This window comes from Panicum hallii, chromosome 3 (assembly GCF_002211085.1).
Source record: "Panicum hallii strain FIL2 chromosome 3, PHallii_v3.1, whole genome shotgun sequence".
Lineage (NCBI taxonomy): Eukaryota > Viridiplantae > Streptophyta > Magnoliopsida > Poales > Poaceae > Panicum > Panicum hallii.
In genome coordinates, this window is record NC_038044.1 from 18,350,865 (window position 1) to 18,362,392 (window position 11,528).

The 11,528-nt window shown below is 47.3% G+C and overlaps 1 protein-coding gene across 1 annotated transcript; it reads left to right on the forward strand.

Annotated features, from left to right (window-relative positions):
• The first annotated feature begins 7,659 nt into the window (after positions 1-7,659).
• On the forward strand, positions 7,660-11,192 carry LOC112885306 (gibberellin 20 oxidase 2-like). The gene is made up of 3 exons (XM_025950955.1): positions 7,660-8,195; positions 8,304-8,628; positions 10,583-11,192. The coding sequence occupies exons 1-3, from the start codon at positions 7,660-7,662 to the stop codon at positions 10,916-10,918; spliced, it is 1,197 nt and encodes a 398-aa protein (XP_025806740.1). The 3' UTR covers positions 10,919-11,192.
• The last annotated feature ends 336 nt before the right edge of the window (positions 11,193-11,528 follow it).

The window sequence follows — 11,528 nt, forward strand, 5'->3', positions numbered from 1 at the left end:
GGTGTGCCGCGTGCGCTGTTGAGGAACTGGAGGCGCAGAGGAGGTGGCGGCCATGGAACTAGATCGGGCCACCGAGGATGAGGAGTTGATGCTTCAAGACCAGAACGACGCAGAGGATGCTAGGCGCTTCATCCTTGGTAGCGGCGCGCATGCTGCTATCGATGTGGACGCCGATGCGGGAACAGGGACAGGAACGGGATCCTCGAGCCCGACTGACGCAAGCACGGCTTCGGCGGCTGGGGGAGGAGGATCTAAGAAAAGGTCCAAAGTGTGGGATGACTTCACAGAGGTCACCACCATTGAGAAAGGGAAAAAGGTAAGAATCGCTGCCATCTGCAGTCACTGCAAGCAAACCTGTTTGCTAAATCCTCTTCTGGCACTGGACATTTGCTCCACCATAATTGCCCTGCTAAGAAAGAAAAGGAACATACCGGTAGAATTCAATCTGTTCTTAAATATAATCCTGATGGTTCTCTTGTGCGTTGGGAGTACTCTGATGCAGTAGCACGTACTGAATTATGCCGTTTGATTGCTAGAACTGATCTGCCTCTTTGTTTTGCTGAATCTGATGCATTTCAAGAATATATTGTGAATGCTCATAATCCTAGATTTGTTAAGACATCTAGGCAAACTACCGCTAGAGATTTGATCAAACTTTTTAATGAACGTATGGAGAAACTTACTGAAATCTTAAAAAATTCAGTTTCATCTGTTGCTATTACTTCTGATATATGGTGTGGTAAGGCTAAAGAGGACTACATTAGTGTGGTTGCTCATTTTGTCAATTCTGATTGGGGGTTAGAAAAGAGGTTGCTTGGTTTAAGGCCAATTGAAGTGGCACATACTGGCAGGAACATTGCTAACAGAGTTGCTATGGTGGTAGATGATTATGGCATTGCTGATAAAATATTTTCTATTATTCTTGACAATGTCTTGGCTAATAAAACTGCAGTATCTGTTCTAAAACCTGTGTTTTCTAAGTACATTGGCCATTTAATTCCTCCTGAGGATAAAGAAGATGACTTATCTGCTATTTTCTTGCATCAGCGCTGTAATTGCCACATTGTTAATCTTATTGTTAAATCTGGTTTGAAACGACTGAAGCATTATCTTGATGATTTTAGAACTGCAATTACATTCTTAAATGCTTCGAACCAGTGTATTGCTGCATTTAAAAGCTTTTGTTTGAGTTTAGGAGTGCCCCCTCGCAAGTTTGGTGTGGATATGGATGTTAGGTGGAATTCTACTTACTTAATGCTTAAACATCTTGTTCCTTATCGAAGCACCTTTTCCGTCTTTATCCAAACTAACTATCCAGTTAAGAAAGATGACTCTTTTTTATTGACTGATGACCATTGGGTTGTTGCTGAAAAGGTATTATCATTCCTCAAATTGTTCTATGATACGTCTGTTGCATTGTCTGGAATTTATTACCCCACTTCAACATTAATGCTACATCATATACTTAAAATTGCTAGACATCTAACTGCTTTTGAGAATGATAGACTGCTAAGAGTTGCTGTTATTCCTATGAAAACAAAATTTTTGAAATATTGGAGGAACATACCCATCCTATATTGCTTTGCTTTTGTATTGGATCCTAGAGCTAAAATGAGGGGGTTCAATAAGCTTCTTGTGAAGTTATCTGGACTAACGGGCACAGATTATTCAAGATATCCTACATCTATTCGTTCCAAGATTACTAAGATTTTTCAGATATATGAAATGAAATTTGGTGCTGCACTCTTGAGTGCACATCAACATAAATCCGCTGGAAGCGCAGGTAATGTTTCAGAGGTATGGGATGATATCTATGAAGATGATATCTTGCGTGGAAGGCCAGTAGGTACTCCTGTATCTGTATCATCTACTGTTGCTGCTATATCTGAGTTGTCTTCATATCTTGATAGTGATACAGTAACGCAGTTTGACTCTGAGTTCAGTGTTCTAAATTGGTGGCAATGGCACAAGTTGACATATCCTGTGCTTTCTATACTTGCTAAAGATGTTCTAATTGTGCCTGCTTTTACTGTATCATCAGAGTTAACTTTTAGTTTAGCTGGCAGGGTGCTTGAGGACCGGCGGCGGCGGCTAACTCCCGATATGGTTGAAGTCTTGTCCTGCATAAAGGATTGGGAGCTCGCTGATATGCGAAGTCAGCACACTGTGGAGAAAGAGACCAAGGAATTTGAAGCCACCTTTGAAGCAATGTACCTGGTGGATGAAGATGTCAACAACAATAGGGACAAAGAGCAGCAAGAAAGAGGGGGTGGAAGATCTTTTCTTTCTAGGAGCTAGCTGTACTCTTTTCCTTTCTAGGGTTTTCTCACAAGGTGTGAGTTTTTACCTAGGAAGGTTTTTAATGAGCCAGCATTGCACTACGGCTCCAATAATATTCAGTTATTTTTAGTATCCTTGATTGAAACATGCAATTGTGTTAAATTCTGTTATTTTTGGCATCCTTATACTGAAGCTGTGAGACATGCAATTTGAGGTGGTTTGAAGGTGCTGTAATTATTGCTTTGATTACAACTATGTAGTTCTAGGAAAATGCAGGTTACAACTATGTATGTCCTCTAGTTGACTTGTAATTATCGCTTTGATTTTTGTAATTGACGTGTGTTGATTGTCTAAGTTAATTCATATGCTTATGCTTATATACCGTGGAGTTCTGGTGTTATTTGGGATTTGGCTTTGAGTTGTTCAGATCCTTATGGCAATGTATAGTTTGGGTAATCAATAGCCTGGAAAGGTATTGGTCATAGCTGAGTACAGCTGTTAGCTGTAATTGGGCCGGCGGGCGGCACGATACTATAGGGCTGGCCGGGCCACCAGCACGGCACGGCCCGATTTGGCCCAGGTCGTGCCGTGCTTGGGCACAGGCAGCGGCACGCGGGCCGGCACGGCACGGCCCGATACATGATTCGTGCCGTTCCTGGCCCGGCACGATCTGTGCCGTGCCTGGCCCGCCACGGGCCGTGCCGGCACGGTCCGCACTGTTGGACATCTATAGATCGGAATGCTAGCGGGGAAGCTGCTCGATCTCTCGGTTTGATCATGGGGGCTGTCAGAATCCTTGCTGGAGGCCGAGTTGGTCCGATCAGCTGGTAGTGCTCGATCGATCGGTTTCGACGGCACCTGATCCAGATCACCTTTGATCAAGGGCATGGCTGGATTAGTGGCAGAGAACGGATCAGAGTACGGCAAGCATGATAATTATTGGTGCGCTTAATTAGTCCGACAGGGAGCATCTCATCGCGAGACAGCCCTCATCGGTCACTCTCACTCCAGGCACGAAAATGGGCCGTCACGGATGGTCAAGCGTACGGACAACGACGCGCCTGATCCACCGCCGGACGACGCGCCGTACATCCCTGCCGCGCAATGCAAGCCAGCAAAATCCGAACGGATCACACTCGATGGAAAAAAAAGAAAACGTAAGCTGTGCCGACCGCTCCGATCCCTGTAAAGACACTTTCTACCCTGCATAATAACAAAGTAGTAAAATAGTAAAGCAAGACTTGGCAGCTAGCTGCTGCAAGTCTCCTCTACTGTTGTACCACTGTGCTCCGGCCGGCGAGCCGATCAGTAGCTAGCGTTGTCGTTTGCAGAGCAAACAATGCCGTGTTCTTTGGCACATGCATGCACCGATGCACGCAGCAGGGAGCGGTCGTCCAATGCGTCTCCGCCGCGCGCGGCGGTGTTGGCGTGGACGCTGGCGACGAGCACGCCGTCTCCATCTCGCGCGCGGCGTTCTTCGCTTCCGTGCCCTGGTTTCATCTCATCGATCACGTCCTTGTTTCGTTCGTACTCCACTAGCAAGAGCGAGAGCTAGCGAGCTAGAGTATGATGACGATTATGTGTGCAGGAAGGAGGAAACGACATCATACCATCGTACGATCGACCCAATGATCGGGGCAGTCAGGCCGGTGGAAGCACCACAGTACATAGCTAGCCTCGTACGAGAATGCCAGAGCTACCTCTGCCTAGGTATAGCTCTAGCCCGCGTCGTGTTTCGCGACGACGACGGCGACAGTTCCGGGGCCAGGCCGGCGATCGATCGGCAGATGACTGGTGGCTGACTGCAGTGCCGAGATCCTGGGTAGATCTGTGGTAGACAGGCAAGGAACTTAATACAATGGCACTACTCTCTCTATAAAGATCTGCTAGTATGTAGATCTAGCAAGCTGATGGCGTGAGTTATATATATATACCGGCGGTCTGGTGATGCAAAGCGTGCTACAAGTAAAATGGAAAGGTACATGTATGCAGAAACATTTCCGAATGAGAAAACAATAGAAGTTTGCTCTCTTTTCGATGAGTGGTTGACAACCCGAGTGGTTTGATATACTTCGATCTTGGCTAGCTATGCGTAGGTGTTGGATGCAAGGTAGCGGACAATGGCGATAGGTGAAGATCCAGAGAGTGTTTATGCCTGCCAAGGGACCGTTAGCAATGAAGGATGGACAAGGAGACTTGGGTTCGAGGGACCTGATCAAGGAGTCTTTGCAAAGTAATGGGTGATTTACACCATGCATATGAATGAAGAGCAAGAGTGCATGGTGGTGATGATGATGGCGTCGGCCAAGTACTACGAGAAGACGATAATAAGGTCGAGTAGGCGACCTGTGTGTGAGAGGGTGAGACACTTGGATGCATCAAGAGCTTGGTGGAGATCGGACACGCATCTACATAGTGATTGAAAGACACATGAAAGCTATGCGGAGATAGACGGTTTAATGGTTTGGGCCTCAACCATGAGGCGGCAGGTTTCCAGTTTGGATCACGAGAAGGGAGGCATATCCGGTACGTTGGATGGCCGGACAGAGGACATATTGCACCGTTGTAAAGTTCGCGTGTCAAGACGAAACAAAGTTACGAAGGTGTTCGGTCCGTCCAATGTGTATGTGAAGAGCTAGACTAAAATGCCCCTGCATGAGTGGGGGTCCTTTATCATTCTCTAGAGACCATATAGAGGGAGATGGCCAGTTGGAGAGGTGGTTTTCTTGCTCCTCTTGAACATTAGTCCATTTTCTAGTAGTGAGTCCAACTGCTTAAGTGAAATGAGAGAGAGGAGGGGGGAGGGGGGGGGGGTGGGGAGTACCTCTATATGATACATATTGCTTGTAAAGTTGAATTCCTCGTGAGTCAAATGAAAGTTGTTTTCAAGTTCATGCTCCAAAATAGTCTCCTTGCAATCTATTGTACTCCCTCTGTCCTATAATATAGCTACTTCTAAAGTTTTTCACACAGATTAAGGATGGAGGTATATTACCCTTTTTAGTTACCATGCACTAATCAAGAGAATACTTATTACTTTCCTATTTAGCTTGCATGCAGATCTGCATGTCATAATTAATTTGCATGCAAGAAGGGATATTTTAGACCTCTTATACAAAAAAATCACTTTAAAATTTAAAAGTAGCTATATTATGAGATAAAATTTGAATGCTAGAAGTAGCTATATTTTGAGACAGGAGGAGTATTTTGCATGCAAATTTGATTTAAAAGTAGCTATTTTCGAAGCTATTTCTTTCCAAATTTGATCTCACAAATTAAGAATATTTGGTCCCATTTTTTAGGGCTAATCGAAGCTAGGAAACGCAACATCTTGGTTATCCCTTGTATAATTTGGCACGAGCTCGTTGGATTTCCCCAAAAATCCCTCTCAAGGTTCCCAAAAAAATTCACAAAATTCAGGGTGAAATTCTTTATATTTTTGAAAAAAATCTTTTGGAAAAAGACTCAAAATATTGATGCGAAGCTATGACTAACATTTGTGAGATTTGGACCTTATTTGATCAAATCTCGAGTTGGGAGTTTCAGGTTGTTCTTGAGTTCTTCGTTCCTTTCCTCGCCCCTTCCAAAATAATCATGAATCTGGTAGTGAATCTTTGATGTTTTTCAGGAGATCTCTGGTAGAGTGATTCACCATGTTATTGTGAGCATACAGTTCAAGTTTCATGATTACTAGATGTCATTTGATCGAGTTATGGATTTTTCAATCTTCATTCGCTGGCTTTTTCCGGGGTTGATGGAAATTCCAACACGGTGTAGGAAGTTCCGATGTGTCGTATAAGTAGAAAGATTCTTAAAATGAATTTTGCTCAGCAAGGCATGACAATGTAAGATAATAGCATCAATCTAAGATGGTTTTAAGGTTGGTAATAAGACTTTTCAAAAACTTCCTACTTTATATGCAGTCCTTATTGCTACTAAGATCTAGTCAGGAAATTTCGTTGGAGTTTCTTATTCCCGTTACTATTCTAGATTGAGTGGGTGCAGTAATTTATAAAGTACCTTTTCCATCTTCAACCCATTAGCCCATCCTTTCTTCCATGCATCACGACTGAAGAGAGCCCAAGGAGATGGCCAAATTTTTGTGCCTATGCTGCAAAGTGTGTATCCAGTTACTCAATATATGATCAAATGGTCATCTCTTCCTAAGGATATGGTTAGTTGATAGAATATGCAAGCATTGAAGCAAATATTTTGCTATGCTTCTACTTGGGGCACAAGTAGACTGCAAAGGAGAGAGGAATGTCAGTACCTAGCTACAAGAAGATGATCAAGAGGATCACGATGAGTAGCATGCTATACTGGAGAAAGATAACTTGTTAAAGGTATTGAAAGCCCTAGCACTGCAGCTACAAGAGGAAACCTAGTGTTGGCCTCTAGGCCCCCTCCAATCTTCCTCTTCAGCTAGCCGCCGATTGGGAGGGAGCAGGGATCCATCTCTCTAGTAGATTTAGTAGTTGTTTAGGTTTCATCAAAATAAAGCATCTCACTTTTATCGCCATCCGAGGTGGTAATATATAATCTTCTATTGTTGGCATCTGAACATCTTGCTTCAATGGTTTGTCTTGAATATGAGTTATGTGTTCATGGTACCGGTGTCTAGCTAGAGTTGATGGCGGCGTTCTTTGGAATAGCGTTGAGGGATGATAGAGCAAGAGCAAATCTGGGGCTTAGGGTGGGCGGGCTTAACCTTACTCCTTGATAAACCAACGGTTCTATGGATCCATTCTTCAGGATGTTTGGTATTGTTGTCTTCGACGGTCATTATGCGAACCGGGTTTATCCAGATTTTATTTTTTTGTTTATCCTCTCTTGACTGTAGGACTGACGGTAACGGAATGAACAGCACATAGGGAGCTATGAATGGATAGGTGGGTCGCAATTTTCTTTTTTGTAGCATGGTCAAATTACCTGCGAGGGTCAGACTCCAATTTTTTTTTTTAAAAAAGAAAAGCTTACCAACTTCGAATCCAAAGTTCACCTTCCTGCCCTCGTTATCCTCTGCTGTCTCCACCAAATTCTGGCTATCAAATAACAAGCGCTGTCAGGGTACGATGATACGGCACATCCACCCACCCTGCCAGACGCGTCCAAATCGATTCCATCAAAGATTTCCCCCTCCGATCCAATCCCTCGTCCTTTTGCCTCTCACTTAGATACGAGGTCATCACACACTTGCTCATCTCGAGCCTCGAAGCCTCGCCGTCGCCCGTTGCATATAGCGGCTCGGGAGGGCTTTCGGCCACGCACACTTGACTGCAAACCACTTGCTGCCTGAACCAGAGAGGCACACTCTACCGTCCGAACAAAATGCCAGAAGATTCCCATCACAGCAGCCGCGGCAGCGACCACCCAGTGGGCATGAATGTTGCTCGTCGCGTGCCTCCTGCCGACGATGCCGACGGCAACGACGACGCTGCTGCCATGGGCCTCTGCTGGGGCCAGCCGAAGATCCCGGACCCGTTCGTCTGGCCCCAGGCCGACGCGCTGGCCTCGTCGGAGAGGGAGCTGGACGCGCCCGTGGTGGACGTCGGGGCCGCCATGCGCGGCGGCGGCGGCGGCGACGGGATGCGCCGCGCTGCCGAGCAGGTCGCCGCGGCGTGCGCTAGCCACGGGCTGTTCCAGGTGACCGGGCACGGGCTGGACCCGGCGCTGGCGCGCGCCGCGCTCGACGGCGCCGCGGGCTTCTTCCGCCTCCCGCTCGCTACGAAACGGCGCGCCCGCCGCGCCCCCGGGAACGTGACCGGCTACGCCGCCGCCCACGTCGACCGCTTCACGGCCAACCTGCCCTGGAAGGAGACGCTCTCCTTCGGCCACCGCGACCACCGGGCGGCCGGCGCCCACGTCGTCGTGAACTACTTCACCTCCGTCCTAGGCAGCGAGTTCAAGCCCTTAGGGTACATCAACCATCTAGCTACTTGTCCATGCGATAGGTGTTCGTTCACTTGTACCACGTACTATACACATGGCATGAGTAGTGTATGTGCCATGCCATATGCACGCAGGGCGGTGTACCAGGAATACTGCGAGGCGATGAAGCAGGTGTCGCTGGCGATCATGGAGGTGATCGGGGTGAGCCTGGGTGTGGGGCGGAGCTGTTACAGGGACTTCTTCGCCGACGGCTGCTCCATCATGCGGTGCAACTACTACCCGCCGTGCCCGGAGCCGGAGCGGGCGCTGGGCACGGGGCCGCACTGCGACCCCTCGGCACTCACCCTCCTGCTGCAGGACGGCGCCGTCGACGGGCTCCAGGTGCTCGTCGACGGCGAGTGGCGCCCCGTCCGGCCGAGGCCCGGCGCGCTCGTCGTCAACATCGGGGACACGTTCACGGTACGTCACCTACGTATATTGTACCCTAGCTCGACCTGCTATAGCTCGGAGGTAGACGTCGTACGTGTCGGCACGCCGGTCGACCTCGTCATCGCTCTTGCGCTGCTCCATCGTATCGTTTTCCGGAACCAAAGCGCGCATGTGTATGGGCCGTGGCAGTGTTCCCCAGAGCGTCACGTAGTGGCGCTGTCGTTTAGCTCGACTGGCTTTAGCTCACTTTCTAGCAAAGCTGCAGGTTAAGCTGCTTGCAGCTGGTACACATGGGAAGTTTATCCGGAGCACACGTCACCTTCATGCTCCTTGTATTCTTGTCACTCGTCGACGTCGGCGATTCACAAGTTTTTAACTTTTTTATTTCCTTTGAACAAAAAAAAGAAAGACTATAGGAGCTGTGTGCTGTTCATCAGCAAAAAGAGGAAAATAAGATAAACTTATAATTAAAGTGTAGCAAAAAAATTGCGATGGTATTTATGCTCAAATTATGCTTTGAAAGTAAATTATTGATCATTAGCCAATATGATGTAAGTTTTTAGATAAAAAGAAGGTAAAATCGTCGACTTCTATATATACACTAACATATAGTCATTCCGTCTTTTTCAAATGTATACATACAGGCACTATGATTTAAACCTTGGTGAATCAAGTTAATTCACCTACGAATCCAACACTATATGTTTATTGCGTACGGACTAATTAAATAAAGTACTGCTAGAGCTAAAAATAAAATCTAGAGGCTCATGAGTTGCTCGTTTTCTGTTAGCTTAATAAATGTAGACGATCGAGCTCAAATGGTTGTTGCCTACCCAAGTTGCCTACCCAAGTGGTGGTGAAAAGGAAACCACCAGCATAGTTGTTTCGGGAAAACCAAGTTCATGGAGTGTAAAGTGTATCAGGTCACGAACACCATGTCCCTATATGCTACATACTTATACACGTCGTAAGGTTCTGTTTGGATCCCAGTTCTAATAGGTGAAAGTGCTAAACTTTAGCACTAGCCCATCAAAATAGAAGTGCTAATGAATAGGATATACTTTAACTAAGCGTCAAAAAGAGTCTAAACTTTAACTAGAAGAAGAGAGCTAATGAATAGCACCTTTCTCACTTATCTAGCTAATTTTTTGCCATGGATCCAAATAAATATATGATAAAGTTAGTTTAGCAGCTAAACTTTTTCTGAGCTAATAAATTTTAGCAAGTGCTAAACTTAACTCTAGACAATCCAAACAAGACCTAAGTCAGCATTCTCGTCTCAGACGAGACCGCTAGATATAGCCTTAGATCCCCTTGTCCGTGCATCCAATTTCACTTCGAGCACGACCACTACTGAGTCGCCGCCGAAAGTGTAGTGCGAACCTACGCCCAAAACACCCGGCCGGGGGGCTGGATGGTGCGGTTACTCGTCTCTTTCACGATCCGCGCGGCCTCCGTCGGGAGGCATAGATTGGAAATGGCTACAGGGTCCTTTCTCTTTTAATTCGGCCCCCTGTTGGACGCTTGTCTGTTTTGGACTGTAGCTCGTCGCCGGACAGGGACGACGACGCAGGCCGGCCGGCGTCCCTTCGGAGACGGAGACATCCGACAGCGGGGCGCAGGCGGTGGTGGACACCACCGCGCCCGGGTACCTGACGCCGTCCTCTTCTCCGAGATAGTTTCAATTCGGCGCTGGCTGGCCCGCGCATGCGTGCCCTAGCCTCTAGCGCCGCTGCGTGCGTGTGGCCGGGACGAAGCGCGGCAGCCAGCAGGCCGTACGTCGTACAAGCAAGCTAGGCTCCCCCCCCCAGCGATTTTCCTATCGTCGCCTTCCGTTTTAGCATTTTTCCACAGTTCCAATCAAATCTAGTACCACTCCATGCGGCCGGCCAGCTGATATCGATCGACATGCGATTGTACGCCACACACAGAGATCCCGGATCGATCTCTACGAAAGTTCTATCTTCATCTCTTGCGCGTGCAGGCGCTGTCGAACGGGCGGTACCGGAGCTGCCTGCACCGCGCGGTGGTGCACCGGGAGCGGGAGCGGCGGTCGCTGGCCTTCTTCCTCTGCCCGCGCGAGGACCGCGTGGTGCGCCCGCCGCCGCGCCTCCTCGCCGCCGCCCGCGGGCAGGAGGAGAGGCGACGGCGCTACCCGGACTTCACGTGGGCCGACATGGCGCGCTTCACGCAGCGCCACTACCGCGCCGACGCCCGCACGCTCGAGGCCTTGGCGCGCTGGCTCGGCGCGGCCGCCCCCACCTGCGCCGCGGCGACGTCGGCGTCCCAGAGCCAAGACAAGGCGCAAGAGACAGCTTAGCTAGCTAGCTACCTTTGGCTAGCCAAGTGCTGCTGCTACTAGATTAGTGTGGCGTGGTAGCCTCTCTGTATCAATTGTTCTAGCTCATGTATTCGGAGCTAGCCCATGCATGGTACGGTATAATAATTTATCTACTACTGGATGCACATCAAGCTCTATCCGCATGTAATTAAGTACGATTGCTTATTAAGGAGTGTCTTTGTGACATATATACTCTTAAAAGAATCCATTAAACATAAGGCTTTAGCTCTTTTTGTTTCTTGATCAGATTATATATAATCCTGCTTATATATACTAGATTATATAATCTGAAATAAACACACCTTGAACATCTCTTATGGGATTATGATTATCTTGTGGTACATATTATATAATCTAAAGAATAATCTGTGGTGATTGTTGTCCATGTAAGATATTATATGAGATTATATGATCTAAATGGTAAACAAACATGCCCTAATCTTACATTCCGATGCTACGAAAAAATTTCGGAGATACTACGTCCATGTCAAAATATAGGATGTTCTAGAATTTTAGAGGATCATATTTGGATCAATACTTATTCAAAATTCTATGCATGTTTAGTAGATATAAAGGCTGTATGAATTTA

Coding starts and splice junctions, on each gene's coding strand:
- LOC112885306 (XM_025950955.1), top strand. CDS start 7,660: ATGAATGTTGCTCGTCGCGTGCCTCCTGCCGACGATGCCGACGGCAAC. Junction 8,196..8,303: donor AGCGAGTTCAAGCCCTTAGG/GTACATCAACCA, acceptor ATATGCACGCAG/GGCGGTGTACCAGGAATACT. Junction 8,629..10,582: donor ACATCGGGGACACGTTCACG/GTACGTCACCTA, acceptor TTGCGCGTGCAG/GCGCTGTCGAACGGGCGGTA.